Consider the following 23,053-nt stretch of genomic DNA (forward strand, 5'->3'; position numbering starts at 1 on the left):
CCTAAAAGGAAAAGCTAGCAAGAAACGAGTAAGTAACATTTACCAGTCAGTGTAGAGATAGAAACAAAAAGATTGTGTCGGTGTGAAGGAAGTGCTGCTGAGGTGTTTGCCATCAGACTGTCACAAGTACAAAGGGTCACCAGAGTTAGTTTATTGCTGTAACCCAACGATTTACTTTTGGTTAAGCCTGTTACTTCTAAAGGAGACTTTATAAAATCCACTTAAACTGTTGCTAGTGACCATTTGCATTACTTTCACCATCCATGAGTGAAAAAAACACTCTGTCCCATAATTACCAGGGTATCCACACTATTTAAATGGCTACACTGCCTGTCACACCCGTTACACACTACTGTAGACCACTAGGAACTGTAAAATTAACAATATCAGTCACCTAGACCACCAGGGAATGTGAAACTAACCGGTCAATACTCTAGACCACCAGGGAATGTGAAACTGACCAGTCAATACTCTAGCCCACCAGGGAATGTGAAACTAACCAGTCAATACTCTAGACCACCAGGGAATGTGAAACTGACCAGTCAATACTCTAGACCACCAGGGAATGTGAAACTAACCGGTCAATACTCTAGACCACCAGGGAATGTGAAGCTAAGCAGTCAATACTGTAGACTACCAGGGGATGTGAAACTGACCAGTCAATACTGTAGACCACCAGGGAATGTGAAACTGACCAGTCAATACTCTAGACCACCAGGGAATGTGAAACTAACCGGTTAATACTCTAGACCACCAGGGAATGTGAAACTCACCGGTCAATACTCTAGACCACCAGGGAATGTGAAGCTAAGCAGTCAATACTGTAGACTACCAGGGGATGTAAAACTAACCAGTCAATACTGTAGACCACCAGGGAATGTGAAACTGACCAGTCAATACTCTAGATCTCCAGGGAATGTAAGACTAACCAGTCAATACTCTAGATCTCCAGGGAATGTAAAACTAACCAGTCAATACTGTAGACCACCAGGGAATGTAAAACTAACCAGTCAATACTCTAGACCAGCAGGGAATGTGAAACTGACCAGTCAATACTCTAGATCTCCAGGGAATGTAAAACTAACCAGTCAATACTGTAGACCACCAGGGAATGTGAAACTGACCAGTCAATACTCTAGACCACCAGGGAATGTGAAACTAACCGGTCAATACTCTAGACCACCAGGGAATGTGAAGCTAAGCAGTCAATACTGTAGACTACCAGGGGATGTGAAACTGACCAGTCAATACTGTAGACCACCAGGGAATGTGAAACTGACCAGTCAATACTCTAGACCACCAGGGAATGTGAAACTAACCGGTCAATACTCTAGACCACCAGGGAATGTGAAGCTAAGCAGTCAATACTGTAGACTACCAGGGGATGTGAAACTGACCAGTCAATACTGTAGACCACCAGGGAATGTGAAACTGACCAGTCAATACTCTAGACCACCAGGGAATGTGAAACTAACCGGTCAATACTCTAGACCACCAGGGAATGTGAAACTAACCGGTCAATACTCTAGACCACCAGGGAATGTGAAGCTAAGCAGTCAATACTGTAGACTACCAGGGGATGTAAAACTAACCAGTCAATACTGTAGACCACCAGGGAATGTGAAACTGACCAGTCAATACTCTAGATCTCCAGGGAATGTAAAACTAACCAGTCAATACTGTAGACCACCAGGGAATGTAAAACTAACCAGTCAATACTCTAGACCACCAGGGAATGTAAAACTAACCAGTCAATACTCTAGACCACCAGGGAATGTAAAACTAACCAGTCAATACTCTAGACCACCAGGGAATGTGAAACTAACCGGTCAATACTCTAGACCACCAGGGGATGTAAAACTAACCAGTCAATACTCTAGACCACCAGGGAATGTGAAACTGACCAGTCAATACTCTAGACCACCAGGGAATGTGAAACTGACCAGTCAATACTCTAGATCTCCAGGGAATGTAAAACTAACCAGTCAATACTGTAGACCACCAGGGAATGTAAAACTAACCAGTCAATACTCTAGACCACCAGGGAATGTGAAACTGACCAGTCAATACTCTAGACCACCAGGGAATGTGAAGCTAAGCAGTCAATACTGTAGACTACCAGGGGATGTAAAACTAACCAGTCAATACTCTAGACCACCAGGGAATGTGAAACTGACCAGTCAATACTCTAGATCTCCAGGGAATGTAAAACTAACCAGTCAATACTGTAGACCACCAGGGAATGTGAAACTAACCAGTCAATACTCTAGACCACCAGGGAATGTGAAACTAACCAGTCAATACTCTAGACCACCAGGGGATTCAATATAAAAAATTCAGTCATCTAGACCACTGGGTAATGTGACATTAGCCAGTCAGTACTCTAGACCACCAGGGAAATTTAAAATAAAAAAACTCAGTCATCCTAACTACCAGGGAATATAAAATTACAGCTTCAATGCTCTTACTGTAGAGAATCCATACAAAAAATTCTGACTTCCTCCAACCACCACTAGAGGGTGTGCACTGAATTCACTGGTTCAACTGTATATATTCAGCGCCCTCTAGTGGTGGCTGTGGGGAGACAGAATATTTTTATTTGTTCTTTGTTTAGTATACATTGTTTGCAACTCTGTGTCAGAAAATAAATACTGACAAATGATTCAGAACAGAATGTTAAACCTACTTAGAAATCAAAATTGTTTTCATGGAGGACACCGCCTTAATCCCACCATGTTTGAGATTTCAAGGGCTTGAGACTTTAAGCGGAGATTTTCTCTTAGATGCCGCCATATGGTGAGTTTGTTTCCAACTTTCCTTAATTTTCAGATCCAGTTGAAGGATTTAATAACTTTTTCTTGGCCATATTTCTTTCTTGACATGTCCTTAAATAATTGTGTGTCCAAAAACTAATCCCATTATCCCGGCTTTATAAGTTAATGGCTATTTATTTAACAAAAAAACTGACAAGGCATAAAAGCAGAATAAACATATTAACTACAACAGAACACCAGACACATCCAGATGGCTCAGGACTCAGGGCGACTTCATGGACCATTTACCAAAAGAAGCGACCAAATTAAAGAAAAAGTCAAAATCTACGAAAAAAGGACTATATGGCCATGGTGTCTCCTTTCTTACTAGTTGTAATAGGAGGAAAAAAAATCTAACATGTTAGTACCGCCCATGAGGAGTAGACATGGGACCAAACTATGCTGAGGGTTTTCTCCTTTCTTGTTTGCTGCTTGTTAGGAGGAGATGTCCCAAGTAAGTTAGTGCCACCCATGAAGTGTAGAAATGTGACCAAACTATGCTGAGGGTTTCACATTTTTGTTTGCAGCCTATTGTAAGGAGAGATCCAAAGTATGTTAGTGCCGCCCATGAGGAGTGGAAATAAGACCAAACTATGCTGAGGGTATTTCCTTTTTTGTTTGCTGCTTATTGGGATGAGATGTCCCAGGTATGCTAGTACCACTCATGAGGAGTGGAAATATGACCAAACTATGCTGAGGGTTTCCCCTTTCTTGTTTGCTGGTCATTGGGAGATGTCCCAAGTATGTTAGTACCGCCCATGAGGAATGGAAATGGGACTAAACTATGCTGAATGTTTCCCAGTTTTTGTTTGCTGCTTATTGGAAGGAGATATGCCACGTATGTTAGTACCGCCCATGAGGAGTAGAAATGTGACCAAACTATGCTCAGGGTTTCCCCTTTTTTGTTTGCTACTTATTGGGAGGAAATGTCCCAGGTATACTAGTACTACCTATAAGGAGAGGAAATGTGACCAAATTATGCTGACAATATCCAAATTTTTTTTATGCCTATTTAGAGCAGATGTGCCAATTATGTTAGTACCACCCATGAGGAGTAAAATGTGACCAAACTATGCTGAGGATATCCAATTTTTTGTTTTCAGCCTATAGGGAGGAGATGTGCCAATTATGTTAGTACCACCCATGAGGAGTAGATATGTGACCAAACTATGCTGAGGGTTTCCCATTCTTGTTTGATGCTCAATGGGAGATGTCCCAAGTATGTTAGTACCACCCATGAGGAGTGGAAATGTGACCAAACTATGCTGAGGGTTTCCCATTTTTGTTTGCAGCTTATTGTGAGGAGAGGTCCAAAGTATGTTAGTGCCGCCCATGAGGAGTGGAAATGTGACCAAACTATCCTGAGGGTTTCCCCAGTTTTTTTTTGCTACTTATTGGGAGGAAATGTCCCAGGTATACTAGTACCACCCATGAGGGGTGGAAATGTGACCAAACTATGCTGATAGTTTCCAATTTTTTGTTACGCCTATTTGGAGCAGATGTTCCATTTATGTTAGTACCACCCATGAGGAGTAAAAATGTAACCAAACTATGCTGAAGATATCCAATTTTTTGTTTTCAGCCTATAGGGAGGAGATGTGCAAAGTATGTTAGTACCGCCCATGAGGAGTGGAAATATGACCAAACTATGCTGAAGGTTTCCCCTTTCTTGTTTGCTGCTCATTGGGTGATGTCCCAAGTATATTAGTACCACCCATGAGGAATGGAAATGTGACCAAACTATGCCAGAGGTTTCTCATTTTTTGTTTGCTGCTTATTAGGAGCAGATGTCCAAAGTATGTTAGTACTGCGCATGAGGAGTGGAAATGTGACCAAACTACGCTGAGGATTTCCCATGTTTTGCTTACAGCCTATTGGGAGGAGATGTACCAAGTATTTAAGTACCACCCTTGAGGAGTAGAAATGTGACCAAACTATAATCTCTATTTGGTTTAGCTTCATAAACTGCACCTTTTTTCATCTCGTGTAGGAGTGAAATTTGCTATGAAACTTGGAATCCTTGTACCGTACGTTGTTTGCTTCTTCATAGGGGGGGGGGGGCTGTAAAGAGAAGAAGCCCAAAACAAGTTAGCTCCGCCCATGAGGAAAAATGATGTGATCGAATTAAGCTTTTGGCTTGGGATTGAGCTATCCTTCCCTACCCATATAATCATGAATAGTATAACAACCATTATTAAATGGTAATTCCCCCCTACTAAACAAAACAAGTTATCCTGTATCCACGTGACCCCCAGGCATTCCGAGATTACTGATGTCACAGTACAGGGATAATGCACACAGTGATGTTCACAGTACAGCTCCCCTGGTAGTTTTTGCTTGCTTTCCTGGTAGTTTTGCTTGCTCCCCTGGTAGTTTTGCTTTCTCCCCTGGTAGTTTTGCTTGCTCCCCTGGTAGTTTTGCCTGCACCCCTGGTAGTTTTGCTTGCTCCCCTGGTAGTTTTGCTTGCTCCCCTGGTAGTTTTGCTTGCTCCCCTGGTAGTATTGCTTGCACCCCTGGTAATTTTGCTTGCTCCTCTGGTAGTATTGCTTGCTCCCCTGGTAGTTTTGCTTGCTCCCCTGGTAGTTTTGCTTGCTTTCCTGGTAGTTTTGCCTGCACCCCTGGTAGTATTGATTGCACCCCTGGTAGTTTTGCTTGCTACCCTGGTAGTTTTGCTTGCTCCCCTGGTAGTTTTGCTTGCTCCCCTGGTAGTATTGCTTGCTCTACTGGTAGTTTTGCTCATGCCTCACTTAATGATCTATCTTTGGAGGTACCACCGCCCCCTCAATGTTAGCAGGTTAGATGGTAATTAGAAGAAGAAAAATAGAAAAGTAGCAAGCCTAAAACACAGGATCGGCATTCAGGTCTTGGTTCATTGCTAGGATCCTCGATTCACTGAGATCAGACTATTGTTATAGCCATGTTGGGTCCCGCAGATGTGATGACCCCTGGCATTAGATGATTCCTCCATGTTACCTGTGAGGACGTACAGAATGTATTCTATAGGAGAGTACAGGACAGGGGAGAACGTCCTGCAGACGGTCCAGACCTCACAGGCCAAAATAAACCCGCCTGGAAATCTGTTGTACAAATTTCATCATTCCTCACAGAAGATACATAAATTGCGTCTGGAGCGCGGCCAGGCTCCCCGACATGTGACTCCTGCTTTGTATTAGGTCAGACCATGTTCCTGAGGAATTTTGCCCTTTCTTCCTTTTTTTCAGTATTTTTCTATCTCAACTTAAATAACCTAATCCATTTGGCTTCACAACAAAGTCTCAGCAGTGACCTCGGATGTGCGGACGCCATGATGCGCTATAGATTGTGCAGATAATGAGTTCCGTACCCCGGGATCGGTATCACATGAAGGACAAGTAAACATCCAGAAGGCGGACAGCTTCCCCATGAACCCAAGATGATACCGTACATAACAGACTCGCAGGACCTCAATATGGGGTTCACATACTTATCCCATATCAGTCCTATGTGACGAAACTAGTTCAGGTGGTCAGAACATGGAACATATAGGACTGCAGGACTGCATTGACAATGGAGCACTGGTCTGTACTGGCAGGAATGGAGACGTGGTTGCGCATGCGCAGTTCTGTCCATTGAATTCTATGAGAGCGCACTCAAATAAATGACAAGAGTGCCCAGCTTTTATTTCTGGATGTATGCATGGGTCAGGTTTTCAAGATATCGAGAATGGGGATCTGCTGCTAGGAGCATAGAGGTAGTTGCGCACGTGCAGTTCTCTTCATGCATAGGTTTGAACTGAGAGAGATAATGCATGCACACCTACCTTTTTATCCTTGAATACATGCATGGGTCATATTCCCAAGATTTTGAGAACAGGACTCCTGTTCGTGGTATTAGGATTGTAGAGGTGGTTATGCATGCGCAACCGTTCTCCATTCATTTGTATCTGAATGCAGTAAGGATTTGCATGTACATCCACCTCTTCAATCCTAAAAGCACACACAGGCTCTATTCTCAAGATTTTTTGAGCAGGATCCAATTTTTTGAGCAGGATCCTAGCTTGTGCATTCAGGAATGGAGAGGTGGTTGCGCATGCGCTGTTCTATCCTGTAGCTTTGAATAGAGAGAGATAATGCATGCACACCTACCTTTCTATCCTTGAATGCATGCATGGGTCATATTCCCAAGATTTTGAGAACAGGACTCCGGTTCGTGCTATTAGGATTGTAGAGGTGGTTATGCATGCGCAATTTCTCTGCATTCATTTCTATGTGAATGCAGTAAGAATTTGCATGTACATCCACCTCTTCAATCCTGAAAGCATGCACAGTCTCCATTCTCAAGATTTCATGAAACAGGATCCTATCTTGAGCAGTCAGGAATAGAGTGGTGGTTGCGTATGCGCGGTTCTCTACTATTTTTACAGATCTGCATTCATAAATTGGAATAAAGATATAATCCATGCATGCCTACCTTTATATCCCTGAATTCATACATGGGTCATATTCCCAATATTTTAAGAACAGGACTCGCGTTCGTGCTATTAGGATTGTAGAGGTGGTTGCGCATGCGCAACTGTTCTCCTTTCATTTTTATGTGAACGCAGTAAGGATTTGCATGTACGTCCACGTCTTCAATCGTAAAAGCATGCACAGGCTCCATTTTTAAGACTTCATCAGCAGGATCCTAGCTTGAGTAGTCAGGAATGGAGAGATTGTTGCGCATGCGCCATTATCTTCTATTTCAACAAATCTATATTCATAGGTTTGTATAGGGAGATAATGCATGTACACCTACTTTTATATCCCTGAATGCATGCGTGGGTCGTATTTTCAAGATTTTGAGAACAGGACTCCAGTTCGTCCTGTTAGGATTACAGAGACTGTTGCGCATGCACAACTGTTCTCCATTTATTTCTATGGGAGTGCAGTAGAGAAAGATATGCATGTATGGCAACCTGTTCAATCCTGAAAGCACACACAGAATTTATTCCCAAGATTTCATGAGCAGGATCCTAGTTTGCGCAGTCACCTATGGAGAGGTGGTTGCGCATGCACGGTTCTCTCCTATTTCTACAGCTCTACAGTTATAGATATGAATAGAGGGAGATGATGAATACACGCCTACCTTCCCACTCCTGAAAGTATGCACAGGCTCAATTCTAAAGATTTCATGAGCAGGATCATTACTCCAGATTGCTCTGGCTCATGCTGTTTTCAATTGAGAGGTGGTTGCGCATGTGCAACGTTCTCTATTCACTTCTATAGGAATGCACTGGATAGAGTTTAGCAAGCATGGCCACCTTCTTATTCCTGAATACATGCAGAGGTTCCATTCGCCAGATCTCAAAAAGAGAGCCCTAGGTCGTGCTGTCAGGAATGGAGAGGTGGTTGCGCATGCGCAGTTTTCCCCATTCATTTCAATGAGAGTGAATCATAAAAATGAATGTAGAAACTTGCACATGCCTGCCCTCCTTACTTCTCAAGATGGATGCAGCCCCTTTAATTTTTCCTCTTTTATTACATTTTTATATCTGTATAGAGAAAGCTCATTAGCTTCCTCCTGTGGAGGCTGCTGGTAGCCAGAGTTGTAGCCTAGTGACTCTGCAGGAGGTCTGGAGCTTTTGTTTCTATGGTTTTCTTCATTGTTCTTCATGCTTTTGTTTCTTTTTTTGCTTTAGTATCAAGACCTCAAAGTGCTCCAGAAGATCTAAAGCTGCTAATGAGCAATGTCAACCGCCTGAACGAGAGCTATAGGGATCTTCAATTTAAGTTCATGCAACTCACCTTCAAGGGAGACTTCATGGACCATATCTGGAAGCTGCAGGACCTCTTCCAGAACCATACAGAGTCATTGTCTCAGTTGACAGAATCCTTACAGAAACTTGAGAGGAACCTCAATGGGGTCCAAGACATGGCCTCCAAGACGGACACGATGGTCTCAAGTCTCGGCGTAAGTCTAAACCAGGTGACTGACTCTCACAATTTAGATATCTATAGACTATCTGCAGAAGTTAACACTAGTCACTATGTATGGAGTCATCACGACGCCATGTTGAAGTTGTTGACGAGTAAAGCTGAAGGACTCAATGAGCAGATAAATGACTTGATGGTCACCTTAAATGCCATGAATGGGACTTTTTCCTATGACATAGGGATCCATCATTCGAGGATACAGGAGCTTCAAGGTCTCATCACTAATGTGACTGAAGACACCAGAAAGATGAGGCTCCTTCATATAGTGATGGAGCAGCAGCTCAAGCATGAGATGGCGCTGATCAATAATGTGACCGAAGATCTCAGGCTCAAAGACTGGGAACATTCAGTAGCCTTGAAAAACATCACAGTATTGAGAGGTAAGTCATTGTCTTATGTCAGTTACTTAAAGATCTTGGACATGTATGTCCCATTAGACAGAGAACGGAGAATTGCCCACTTGGTGGTCATGTTCTCACTTTGTTGGGGTTACATAGAGGCCTCCTCTTCATTCTTTCTCAACCCTAAAGAAGTTATTGCATGATATAACACTCATCAGTCACCAAGTATTCATAGAATGGGTCATAAATGTATCATCATTGGTGGTACACCCTCTAGGACCACCACTGAAAATAAGATCAGAGGTCCCGTGTCCCCTAAATGAATGGTCATAGATGCATGCGTACTATCGCTTAATTTATTTGGAGGACACAGCTGAAGTGGACCCACTGGACCACAGGGGAACCCTGGGCTTACCTTTCCGTGCGTAAAGACCAGGACTGCGGAAACTGACCCCCAAGACACAGGAGCAGACAGACAAGCAGAGTATCGAGCACCAACAGGGCAGAATGGACTGGGACCAGGTACCAACAGGCAGGATGGGCTGGAACCAGGTACAGGCCAGAACAGGACTGGAACCAGGTACCAACAGGGAGGATGGGCTGGAACCAGGTACAGGCCAGAACAGGACTGGAACCAGGTAACAACAGGTAGGATGGGCTGGAACCAGGTATAGAACAGGACAGAATTGGAACCAGGTGCCAATAGGCAGAACAGTCTGGAACCAGGTACGGCAGGGACAGGACTGGACCCAGGTACCAACAGGCAGGATGGGCTGGAACCAGGTACAGGCCAGGCCAGGACTGAACAGGACAGGACAAGCAGGACAAGATGGGACGGGTGGCCTGACATCTAGGTAGACAGAGTAAAACTGGCTAGAAACTGATGGTGTTGATCAGGCACCTCCCTTAGTGACAGCTAGGGACTGGTATTCTCAGGCTGGGGAGGTCCATGGTTATTGGGCTCTGCCAAGCCTAAAAATAGCAGCCCCTAGCCGCCCCACAATTATCCTGGTGCGGTGGCAATCGGGGTAATATAAGGAGTTAATGACAGCTGTGATTTGTCAAAAATCACAGCTACCATCAAGCCCTAGGTTGGTAATGGAGAGCTGTCTAGGAGAACCCCCCATTACCAACCCTGTAAGTAAAAAAGAAAAAGCAGCTGTGGGCTTCTACTTTTAGACTGGGGGGGCCCAATAACCATATCCCTTAACAACCTGAGGATACCAGTCCCCAGCTATCTCCTTTATCTGTGCTGGTTATCACAAATGGGCTACAGTACACAATGATTTTTTCTTCACTACACCTTCCAATCACAGTTATGCCAGTAGCAAATATGGCTACAGCATTACAATGATTAGCAAACAGCCCCCACATGTTTAGTGGCTGAAAATCAGGCACCGAATATGTGAGGAGAGGACTCAAAACTCACGAGGTGAACACCAAAATACTCAGCGAGCAATTGATATCCCGAATACCGCGACTAGGACCACCAAAACTTGAGCCTATTTACACCTCACATATGGGAACATTGGAAGCCCAGTCGTCTCTGGGGCAGTAAAAGACATTTCCCAGATGGGATTTACATTTTGGATAACAATCACTTAATCTCCTCCATCTCGACCACTTGAGCTGTGGCCTGGATGGACGTCTGGAAACACAGATTGACACCATCAGTCTGGATTGCTGTGTTACCGATAGAATCTTCTGACTTGTAGTTGCTGCTTTTATGTTTTTTGGTGCTGAGTCAGAGCCAATGAAACGCGTCCAATGCTCATAGCCCCGGGCCGGTGAACATGTTTGCCGTGGTGTGCTCAGATCTTATCCACGTTGTGTCAGGCTCCAGATGGGAATGTTTGGCTGTAATTGTCGTCCATGTCTTCTGGATCCACTTTACGAGAGGACAGCAGATAACATGTTGACTCGACCTCCATTAGCTATTGGGGGGGGTTGGGGGGGGGGGGGGACTTGGCTTCCTTAAAGGTGGCACCTCTATTGTGGGCAATGACACCAGGACTGGTAACCCAGGTCAAAATCCGAGGAGCCATTTTACTTGGTCGTATCTTTGACCCTTTTTCCGATATCCACCCTTCAGAATAGCCCTTGTCATCCGCAGGAGTATGGAGCAGGGTCAGCCAGCATCTCCATATAATCACCTAGCGCCTTTGTGCAAGTCACAGGCTCATATTGGACCCCACAGTGCGATTGATAGGTAGCCATGGCAGCTAGAGATGAGTGAACCTGTTTGGTTCGCATTCGGCAATTTCAGATTTGGTACAAGCCTTGGCCTGTTCGTTTGGGCTCGGCTTACCGAACACTTTACTCAAAAGTCGGCAATGTTCGGTAAGTGTTCGTTTACAGAAGACCCACACCCGGCCCCATCACAGCCATGTCAAGCACTGGCATAACTGTGATTGGCCAGGGAAATCACTGTAAAAAAAAGGAAGCAAAATGTAGTCTCCCCGCGGTTGTAACTGTTCCCACAGCTGTCCTTCCAGGGCCGCTGGTTATCCCTCACACATATTCACTGCTTTCCCCGCCCACTGGCATCTCTGATTGGCTGCACTCAGACCATGGTCTCAGACAGCATCTGTGATTGGTTGGAATCACAGACCCTGTTGGTGCGTCTCTATCATGGTATAAAATAAATGAATAAAACAATTGGCGTCGGGTTCCCCCATCTATTGATACCCAGCACAGATAAAGCCACGGCTACAGGCTGCAGCCCCCAGCCATTCCCTTATCTTGGCTGTGTAGCAAAATAGGAGAAACCGCATGCTGCCACTAAGCCCAACCAATTACAGACGCTGTCTGAGAGTGTGTTCTGACTGCAGCCAATCAGAGATGCTGGTGGGCGGGGAAAGCTGTGAATATGTATGAGGGACAATCAGCGGCCCCGAAAGTACAGCCTCGGGAGTTGTTACAGTCGCGCTGGAGACTCGGTAAGTATGTCTTGCTTTATTTTCTTTCTTTTAAAGCCCCCCTACACCATTTTACAACACATAACTTTGGCCTTCCATTGAATGGGTTCGGTATGTCCGCCAATCTGTTCATCGGATAGCTCGACGAATACCGGGAAGCTCGGTAAAAATCAGCGAACTGAACTTTGAAAGCTTCGCTCTTCTCTACCGGCTGCCAGTTCTTAAAGAAGTGTCTGCCATCTTGGTCCTTGTCATCTTGGCGCTTACCATCTTGGAATCTTCTTCTGTGGTTTCAAGTACATTATTTGGTACAGTCAACGATGTGACTCATTCAGCAAAAACAAGTCCTAACATGTCTATTGGGAATATAAAAAAGTTACAAATTAAAATTCAAGAACAAAAATGAGCTGCGTCCTTAAGGGGTTAATAGACCTTGTCACAGGTAACATTCAGTGTGAGCCAAGACTTCCCACCTACAAAATGTGGCGGCCCCTTCCATTACCCATCACTGATAGGCTCGTGTCCCACCCACTGGCGGCCATACATCTGTAACGCTCGTCCTGCAGAGCGCGGCTGCAGGAGACGGAAGCGATGGCGGCATTACACCGGGGCACCTGAGGTGAACGCTGAGGGAACACGCTGTGTGAGATAAGGAGATTCTGAGGCCGGCGATGGCGCAGGACAGACAGAAGAGTGTGTTACAAGCTGGCGGACAGATGCTGCACATGGTGCCGGGATTGTGTCACCGAGATAACGATACTGCAGATATCAACTGCGCTGCGTGCCAAGAAAGGCCAAGTACGGCCACTAACAGTCCGTCTATCCATCTATCTGCGTAATGACTTATTTCTTCTTATTTATCTCTCTTGCTTCCTTCTTTACTTTCTTCCTTCTTTCATTCCATCCGTCCTTCCTTCCATCTTTCCTTGCTTCCCAACTTTCTTCTTTCCTTCCTCCCTTCTGTACTCCCTTACCTTTTTTCTTCCTTCCTTCTTTCCTCCCTCCTGTCCTTTCATCCTTTCCTGCGTCCTACCATTCCTTCCCTCCTTTCTTTCGTTTTTCCGCCCTCCCTGCCTCCTTCCTTCTTTACTTTCTTCCTTCTTTCCATTATTCCTTCTTTCATTCCATCCATCCTTCCTTCCATCTTTCCTTGCTTCCCAACTTTCTTCTTTCCTTCCTCCCTTCTGTACTTCCTTACCTTTTTTCTTCCTTCCTTCTTTCCTCCCTCTTGTCCTTTCATCCTTTCCTGCGTCCTACCATTCCTTCCCTCCTTTCTTTCGTTTTTCCACCCTCCCTGCCTCCTTCCTTCTTTGCTTTCTTCCTTCTTTCCATTATTCCTTCTTTCATTCCATCCGTCTTTCCTTCCATCTTTCCTTGCTTCCCAACTTCCTTCTTTCCTTCCTCCCTTCTGTACTCCCTTACCTTTTTTCTTCCTTCCTTCTTTCCTCCCTCCTGTCCTTTCATCCCTTCCTTCGTCCCACCATTCCTTCCCTCTTTTCTTCAGTTTTTCCGCCCTCCCTGCCTCGTTCCTTCTTTACTTTCTTTCTTCTTTCCATCATTCCTTCTTTCATTCCATCCGACCTTCCTTCCATCTTTTCATCCTTCTTTTCTTCCTCCCTTCTGTACCTCCTTACCTTTTTTCTTCCTTCCTTCTTTCCTCCCTCCTGTCCTTTCATCATTTCCTTCTTCCTACCATTCCTTCTTTCTTTTCTTCCATTTTTTCACCCTCCCTTCCTCCTTCCATCCATCCTTCCTCTCATCCCTTCAGACGGACTTTTGCACAAACTTTGCTGACTGTCATGGCTGCATTGGGCGCTGTTCACATTGCAGATTCTTACACTCTGCCCAACGGTTTCTCTGGTGTCTGGTATCAATACAGGTAGACTCGGGCATGGACCTGCTGTGTGCTGATTCATAGGCAGGCTGGAAAGAGTTATTCTCTGCTGATCTGCTTTCTCCTCTGGTCACATGTTGTGGGTAGATCTATCATATCTTCTTCCCTCCTATTTATGTTGGTTGATCCTTCCACCCATGCCAGCTATAGCTTAGTTTTATTCTATGGTGGTCTGTGAGGTGCGGTATCCCGGACTTACTGCTGAAAGTTGTGCCTATTACTTGGTGTGGTTGTGGAGCTTACCCCTGTTGTTTTGTAGCTTCCTTCCTGCTCTTGTTTTCCTCCTCAATCTCTTATTGTCTTATCCTGTGTGTGCATGCTGTGTGACAGAGTTTTGGTTTTTTGTGGCCTGTCTTTATCTGTGGGTTTCAACATCCTCCTGTCTCGTCCCTTCTCGGGGGGAGTGGGAATCAGACCAGGACTGGTCAGGAAGGATACTCATTCCTCTCCACCGTCAGGAGTATCCCTGTGATTAGGGATAGCAAAGGGGCCCCTAGCTGAGCTTAGGAGACCTGGTTCCCCGCTATTCCATGGTCATCATGACACATCCTTTCTTCCTTCCCTCCTTCTTTCCTTTCATCTCTCCTTCCTTTATTCCTTTCCCCCACCCTCCTTCTTTCCCTAGTTCCTTTCTTTATTCCTTCCTTGTTCCCTTTCTTCCTTCTCTCTTTCTTTTATTCCAGATTTCTTTCCTCCATTCTTTCCTTCCATTCTCCTTCCTTCCTTCCACACTCTCTCCCATCTTTCCTCCCTCAATTCCTCCTCCCTTTACAGCTTACCATCTTTCCTCCTTCTTTCTTTCCTTCCTTCATTTCATCCTTCCTTTCTTCCATATACTCTCCCTCCCCTCCTTTCTTCCCTCTTTCTGTCCTCCCTTTCCACCTTCCATCCACCTTTCCTCCTTCATTTCTTCCTTCTTCCCTTTCCCCTGCTTCCTTTCTACCTTCCTTCCATCTTTCCTTCCTTCCTCCCCTCCTTCATTTGTTCCTTCTTCCCTTTCCCCTGCTTCCTTTCTACCTTCCTTCCATCTTTCCTTCCTTCCTCCCCTCCTTCATTTCTTCCTTCTTCCCTTTCCCCTGCTTCCTTTCTACCTTCCTTCCATCTTTCCTTTCTTCCTCCCCTCCTTCATTTGTTCCTTCTTCCCTTTCCCCTGCTTCCTTTCTACCTTCCTTCCATCTTTCCTTCCTTCCTCCCGTCCTTCATTTTGTCCTTCTTCCCTTTCCCCTGCTTCCTTTCTACCTTCCTTCCATCTTTCCTTCCTTCCTCCCGTCCTTCATTTCTTCTTTCTTCTCTTTCCCCTGCTTCCTTTCTACCTTCCTTCCATCTTTCCTTCCTTCTTCCCGTCCTTCATTTCTTCCTTCTTCCCTTTCCCCTGCTTCCTTTCTACCTTCCTTCCATCTTTCTTTCCTTCCTCCCGTCCTTCATTTCTTCTTTCTTCCCTTTCCCCTGCTTCCTTTCTACCTTCCTTCCATCTTTCCTTCCTCCCGTCCTTCATTTCTTCTTTCTTCTCTTTCCCCTGCTTCCTTTCTACCTTCCTTCCATCTTTCCTTCCTCCCGTCCTTCATTTCTTCCTTCTTCCCTTTCCCCTGCTTCCTTTCTACCTTCCTTCCATCTTTCCTTCTTTCCTCCCCTCCTTCATTTTGTCCTTCTTCCCTTTCCCCTGCTTCCTTTCTACCTTCCTTCCATCTTTCCTTCCTTCCTCCCGTCCTTCATTTCTTCTTTCTTCCCTTTCCCCTGCTTCCTTTCTACCTTCCTTCCATCTTTCCTTCCTTCCTCCTGTCCTTCATTTCTTCCTTCTTCCCTTTCCCCTGCTTCCTTTCTACCTTCCTTTCATCTTTCCTTCCACCATTCCTCCTTCATTTTGTCCTTCTTCCCTTTCCCCTGCTTCCTTTCTACCTTCCTTCCTTCTTTCCTCTCTCCTGTCCTTTCATGTCTTCCTTCGTCCCACCATTCCTTCCCTCTTTTCTTCAGTTTTTCCGCCCTCCCTGCCTCCTTCCTTCTTTACTTTCTTTCTTCTTTCCATCATTCCTTCTTTCATTCCATCCGACCTTCCTTCCATCTTTTCATCCTTCTTTTCTTCCTCCCTTCTGTACCTCCTTACCTTTTTTCTTCCTTCCTTCTTTCCTCCCTCCTGTCCTTTCATCATTTCCTTCTTCCTACCATTCCTTCTTTCTTTTCTTCCATTTTTTCACCCTCCCTTCCTCCTTCCATCCATTCTTCCTCTCATCCCTTCACACGGACTTTTGCACAAACTTTGCTGACTGTCATAGCTGCATTGGGCGCTGTTCACATTGCAGATTCTTACACTCTGCCCAACGGTTTCTCTGGTGTCTGGTATCAATACAGGTAGACTCGGGCATGGACCTGCTGTGTGCTGATTCATAGGCAGGCTGGAAAGAGTTATTCTCTGCTGATCTGCTTTCTCCTCTGGTCACATGTTGTGGGTAGATCTATCATATCTTCTTCCCTCCTATTTATGTTGGTTGATCCTTCCACCCATGCCAGCTATAGCTTAGTTTTATTCTATGGTGGTCTGTGAGGTGCGGTATCCCGGACTTACTGCTGAAAGTTGTGCCTATTACTTGGTGTGGTTGTGGAGCTTACCCCTGTTGTTTTGTAGCTTCCTTCCTGCTCTTGTTTTCCTCCTCAATCTCTTATTGTCTTATCCTGTGTGTGCATGCTGTGTGACAGAGTTTTGGTTTTTTGTGGCCTGTCTTTATCTGTGGGTTTCAACATCCTCCTGTCTCGTCCCTTCTCGGGGGGAGTGGGAATCAGACCAGGACTGGTCAGGAAGGATACTCATTCCTCTCCACCGTCAGGAGTATCCCTGTGATTAGGGATAGCAAAGGGGCCCCTAGCTGAGCTTAGGAGACCTGGTTCCCCGCTATTCCATGGTCATCATGACACATCCTTTCTTCCTTCCCTCCTTCTTTCCTTTCATCTCTCCTTCCTTTATTCCTTTCCCCCACCCTCCTTCTTTCCCTAGTTCCTTTCTTTATTCCTTCCTTGTTCCCTTTCTTCCTTCTCTTTCTTTTATTCCAGATTTCTTTCCTCCATTCCTTCCTTCCATTCTTCTTCCTTCCTTCCACACTCTCTCCCATCTTTCCTCCCTCAATTCCTCCTCCCTTTACAGCTTTTCATCTTTCCTCCTTCTTTCTTTCCTTCCTTCATTTCATCCTTCCTTTCTTCCATATACTCTCCCTCCCCTCCTTTCTTCCCTCTTTCTGTCCTCCCTTTCCACCTTCCATCCACCTTTCCTCCTTCATTTCTTCCTTCTTCCCTTTCCCCTGCTTCCTTTCTACCTTCCTTCCATCTTTCCTTCCTTCCTCCCGTCCTTCCTCCCGTCCTTCATTTCTTCCTTCTTCCCTTTCCCCTGCTTCCTTTCTACCTTCCTTCCATCTTTCCTTCCATCCTCCCGTCCTTCATTTCTTCTTTCTTCCCTTTCCCCTGCTTCCTTTCTACCTTCCTTCCATCTTTCCTTCCTTCCTCCCGTCTTTCATTTCTTCTTTCTTCCCTTTCCCCTGCTTCCTTTCTACCTTCCTTCCATCTTTCCTTCCTCCCGTCCTTCATTTCTTCCTTCTTCCCTTTCCCCTGCTTCCTTTCTACCTTCCTTCCATCTTTCATTCCTTCCTCCAGTCCTTCATTTCTTCTTTCTTCCCTTTCCCCTGCTTCCTTTCTACCTTCCTTCCATCTTTCCTTCCTTCCTCCCGTCCTTCATTTCTTCCTTCTTCCCTTTCCCCTGCTTCCTTTCTACCTTCCTTTCATCTTTCCTTCCACCATTCCTCCTTCATTTCTTCCTTCTTCCCTTTCCCCTGCTTCCTTTCTACCTTCCTTTCATCTTTCCTTCCACCATTCCTCCTTCATTTCTTCCTTCCTCCCTTTCCCCTGCTTCCTTTCTACCTTCCTTCCATCTTTCCTTCCTTCCTCCCATCCTTCATTTTGTCCTTCTTCCCTTTCCCCTGCTTCCTTTCTACCTTCCTTCCATCTTTCCTTCCTTCCTCCCGTCCTTCATTTCTTCTTTCTTCCCTTTCCCCTGCTTCCTTTCTACCTTCCTTTCATCTTTCCTTCCACCATTCCTCCTTCATTTCTTCTTTCTTCCCTTTCCCCTGCTTCCTTTCTACCTTCCTTCCATCTTTCCTTCCTTCCTCCCGTCCTTCATTTCTTCTTTCTTCCTTTTCCCCTGCTTCCTTTCTACCTTCCTTCCATCTATACTTCCTTCCTCCCGTCCTTCATTTCTTCCTTCTTCCCTTTCCCCCGCTTCCTTTCTACCTTCCTTCCATCTTTCCTTCCTTCCTCCCGTCCTTCATTTCTTCTTTTTTCCCTTTCCCCTGCTTCCTTTCTATCTTCCTTCCATCTTTCCTTCCTTCCTCCCGTCCTTCATTTCTTCCTTCTTCCCTTTCCCCTGCTTCCTTTCTACCTTCCTTTCATCTTTCCTTCCACCATTACTCCTTCATTTCTTCCTTCTTCCCTTTCCCCTGCTTCCTTTCTACCTTCCTTTCATCTTTCCTTCCACCATTCCTCCTTCATTTCTTCTTTCTTCCCTTTCCCCTGCTTCCTTTCTACCTTCCTTCCATCTTTCCTTCCTTCCTCCCGTCCTTCATTTTGTCCTTCTTCCCTTTCCCCTGCTTCCTTTCTACCTTCCTTCCATCTTTCCTTCCTTCCTCCCGTCCTTCATTTCTTTTTTCTTCCCTTTCCCCTGCTTCCTTTCTACCTTCCTTCCATCTTTCCTTCCTTCCTCCCCTCCTTCATTTTGTCCTTCTTCCCTTTCCCCTGCTTCCTTTCTACCTTCCTTCCATCTTTCCTTCCTTCCTCCCCTCCTTCATCTCTTCCTTCTTCCCTTTCCCCTGCTTCCTTTCTACCTTCCTTCCATTTTTCCTTCCTTCCTCCCCTCCTTCATTTCTTCTTTCTCCCTTTCCCTGCTTCCTTTCTACTTTCCTTCCACTCCTCCTTCCTTCCTCCCCTCCTTTATTTCTTCTTTCTCCCTTTCCCCTGCTTCCTTTCCTACCTTCCTTCCACTCCTCCTTCCTATCCTCCTTTCTTGCTCCCCTCCATCCTTCCTTCCTCCCCTCCTTCATTTCTTCCTACTTCCCTTTCCCCTGCTTCCTTTCTACCTTCCTTCCCTCCTAACATTCTACCCTCCTTTCTTGCTCCCCTCCATCCTTCCTTCCTCCCCGCCTTCATTTCTTCTTTCTTCCCTTTCCCCTGCTTCCTTTCCTACCTTCCTTCCACTCCTCCTTCCTATCCTCCTTTCTTGCTCCCCTCCATCTTTCCTTACTTCTATCCTTCATTTCTTCCTTCCTCCCTTCTTTCCCTGCTTCCTTTCTACTTTCCTTCCACTCCTCCTTCCTTCCTCCCCTCCTTTATTTCTTCTTTCTCCCTTTCCCCTGCTTCCTTTCCTACCTTCCTTCCACTCCTCCTTCCTATCCTCCTTTCTTGCTCCCCTCCATCTTTCCTTACTTCTATCCTTCATTTCTTCCTTCCTCCCTTCTTTACCTACTTCCTTTCTACCTTCCTTCCTACCCTCCTACCTTTCTTCCATCCTATTATGCTACCCTCCTTCCACCTCTCCTTCCTTTTCCACTACGATCTTACCCTCCTTTCTCCCTTCCTTTCTTTCTTCTTCACTCCTATCATCCTATTATTCCCAATGAAGCCTCAGATGGTGAGAAAGCAGGGTAAGAGATGTCATGTGATGGCCACTGGGCTTCTAATTAGGTGAGGAACCTTTGCATTATGTCCACCAGAATAAGCGGGGGAATGTCTCCGGAGCATGTGAGCCTCTCCTCGTGTTTTTCTTCAGATTTTTTTTCCTTGGCTGAGTTTTCCCAATTTTATGTTGAATATATTCATAACAGCGGAACGACTGTCAAAAAAACGAAAGCTTATGTTGGCAGGAGAGCGTCATTCACAAGCGCTCGTGTAATGAGGCAGCAGATTTTTATGTTTATTCCACATCATCATAAACAGAACAAAACAAACCAGAGAAAGGAGAGCGCCACAGAGCGCAGAAAGCAGGAGCTCTACAGAGCGCAGAAAACAAGAGCTCTACAGAGCGCAGAAAACAGGAGCGCCACAGAGAGCAGAAAGCAGGAGCACCACAGAGCGCAGAAAGCAAGAGCTCTACAGAGCGCAGAAAACAGGAGCGCCACAGAGCGCAGAAAGCAGGAGCACCACAGAGCGCAGAAAGCAAGAGCTCTACAGAGCGCAGAAAACAGGAGCGCCACAGAGCGCAAAAAGCAGGAGCGCCACAGAGCGCAGAAAGCAGGAGCGCCACAGAGCGCAGAAAGCAGGAGCTCTACAGAGCGCAGAAAACAAGAGCTCTACAGAGCGCAGAAAACAGGAGCGCCACAGAGCGCAGAAAGCAGGAGCACCACAGAGCGCAGAAAGCAAGAGCTCTACAGAGCGCAGAAAACAGGAGCGCCACAGAGCGCAAAAAGCAGGAGCGCCACAGAGCGCAGAAAGCAGGAGCGCCACAGAGCGCAGAAAACAGGAGCGCCACAGAGCGCAGAAAGCAGGAGCACCACAGAGCGCAGAAAGCAAGAGCTCTACAGAGCGCAGAAAACAGGAGCGCCACAGAGCGCAAAAAGCAGGAGCGCCACAGAGCGCAGAAAGCAGGAGCGCCACAGAGCGCAGAAAGCAAGAGCACCACAGAGCGCAGAAAGCAAGAACTCTACAGAGCGCAGAAAGCAGGAGCACCACAGAGCGCAGAAAGCAGGAGCACCACAGAGTGCAGAAAGCAAGAGCTCTACAGAGCGCAGAAAGCAGGAGCGCCACAGAGCGCAGAAAGCAGGAGCACCACAGAGCGCAGAAAGCAGGAGCGCCACAGAGCGCAGAAAGCAAAAGCACCAGAGCGCAGAAAGCAGGAGCGCCACAGAGTGCAGAAAGCAGGAGCGCCACAGAGCGCAGAAAGCAGGAGCACCACAGAGCGCAGAAAGCAGGAGCGCCACAGAGCGCAGAAAGCAAAAGCACCAGAGCGCAGAAAGCAGGAGCGCCACAGAGCGCAGAAAGCAAAAGCACCAGAGCGCAGAAAGCAGGAGCGCCACAGAGCGCAGAAAGCAAAAGCACCAGAGCGCAGAAAGCAGGAGCGCCACAGAGCGCAGAAAGCAGGAGCACCACAGAGCGCAGAAAGCAAGAGCTCTACAGAGCGCAGAAAACAGGAGCGCCACAGAGCGCAAAAAGCAGGAGCGCCACAGAGCGCAGAAAGCAAGAGCACCACAGAGCGCAGAAAGCAGGAGCTCTACAGAGCGCAGAAAGCAAGAGCTCTACAGAGCGCAGAAAGCAGGAGCACCACAGAGTGCAGAAAGCAGGAGCACCACAGAGCGCAGAAAGCAGGAGCTCTACAGAGCGCAGAAAGCAGGAGCACCACAGAGCGCAGAAAGCAGGAGCACCACAGAGCGCAGAAAGCAGGAGCGCCACAGAGCGCAGAAAGCAGGAGCACCACAGAGCGCAGAAAGCAGGAGCTCTACAGAGCGCAGAAAGCAGGAGCGCCACAGAGCGCAGAAAGCAGGAGCTCTACAGAGCGCAGAAAGCAGGAGCGCCACAGAGCGCAGAAAGCAGGAGCTCTACAGAGCGCAGAAAGCAATAGCTCTACAGAGCGCAGAAAACAGGAGCACCACAGAGCGCAAAAAGCAGGAGCGCCACAGAGTGCAGAAAGCAAGAGCACCACAGAGCGCAGAAAGCAGGAGCGCCACAGAGCGCAGAAAGCAGGAGCACCACAGAGCGCAGAAAGCAGGAGCGCCACAGAGCGCAGAAAGCAGGAGCACCACAGAGCGCAGAAAGCAGGAGCTCTACAGAGCGCAGAAAGCAGGAGCGCCACAGAGCGCAGAAAGCAGGAGCTCTACAGAGCGCAGAAAGCAGGAGCGCCACAGAGCGCAGAAAGCAGGAGCTCTACAGAGCGCAGAAAGCAATAGCTCTACAGAGCGCAGAAAACAGGAGCACCACAGAGTGCAAAAAGCAGGAGCGCCACAGAGCGCAGAAAGCAAGAGCACCACAGAGCGCAGAAAGCAGGAGCGCCACAGAGCGCAGAAAGCAGGAGCTCTACAGAGCGCAGAAAGCAGGAGCGCCACAGAGCGCAGAAAGCAGGAGCACCACAGAGCGCAGAAAGCAGGAGCGCCACAGGGCAAGAGCTCTACAGAGCGCAAAAAGCAGGAGCTCTACAGAGCGCAGAAAGCAGGAGCTCTACAGAGCGCAGAAAGCAAGAGCTCTACAGAGCGCAGAAAGCAAGAGCTCTACAGAGCGCAGAAAGCAGGAGCGCCACAGAGTGCAGAAAGCAGAAGCACCAGAGCGCAGAAAGCAGGAGCGCCACAGAGCGCAGAAAGCAGGAGCGCCAGAGCGCAGAAAGCAGGAGCGCCACAGAGCACAGAAAGGAGCGCAACAGAGCGCAGAAAGCAGGAGCGTCACAGAGTGCAGAAAGCAGGAGCACCAGAGCGCAGAAAGCAGGAGCGCCACAGAGCGCAGAAAGCAAGAGCTCTACAGAGCGCAGAAAGCAGAAGCACCAGAGCGCAGAAAGCAGAAGCACCAGAGCGCAGAAAGCAGGAGCGCCACAGAGTGCAGAAAGCAGGAGCGCCACAGAGCACAGAAAGCAGGAGCGCCACAGAGCACAGAAAGCAGGAGCGCCACAGAGCGCAGAAAGCAGGAGCGCCACAGAGTGCAGAAAGCAAGAGCTCTAGCGCAGAAAGCAGAAGCTCTACAGAGCGCAGAAAGCAGGAGCGCCACAGAGCGCAGAAAGCAGGAGCGCCACAGAGCGCAGAAAGCAGGAGCGCCACAGAGCGCAGAAAGCAGGAGCGCCACAGAGCGCAGAAAGCAGGAGCGCCACAGAGCGCAGAAAGCAAGAGCTCTACAGAGCGCAGAAAGCAGAAGCACCAGAGCGCAGAAAGCAGGAGCGCCACAGAGCGCAGAAAGCAGGAGCGCCACAGAGCGCAGAAAGCAGGAGCGCCACAGAGCGCAGAAAGCAGGAGCGCCACAGAGCGCAGAAAGCAGGAACTCTACAGAGCGCAGAAAGCAAGAGCTCTACAGAGCGCAGAAAGCAAGAGCTCTACAGAGCGCAGAAAGCAGGAGCGCCACAGAGCGCAGAAAGCAGGAGCGCCACAGAGCGCAGAAAGCAGGAGCTCTACAGAGCGCAGAAAGCAGGAGCTCT

The 23,053-nt window shown here is 47.1% G+C and overlaps 1 protein-coding gene across 1 annotated transcript in view; it reads left to right on the forward strand.

Annotated features, from left to right (window-relative positions):
• SCARA5 (scavenger receptor class A member 5) overlaps positions 1-23,053 on the forward strand; it is a 332,968-nt gene that overhangs the window by 150,472 nt on the left and 159,443 nt on the right. Inside the window, exon 4 of the mRNA XM_075341303.1 lies at positions 8,470-9,144. Coding sequence (XP_075197418.1) covers positions 8,470-9,144 — 675 coding nt within the window. The remainder of the gene's footprint in view (positions 1-8,469; positions 9,145-23,053) is intronic.

Source organism: Anomaloglossus baeobatrachus, chromosome 3, assembly GCF_048569485.1.
Source record: "Anomaloglossus baeobatrachus isolate aAnoBae1 chromosome 3, aAnoBae1.hap1, whole genome shotgun sequence".
NCBI classification, from domain to species: domain Eukaryota; kingdom Metazoa; phylum Chordata; class Amphibia; order Anura; family Aromobatidae; genus Anomaloglossus; species Anomaloglossus baeobatrachus.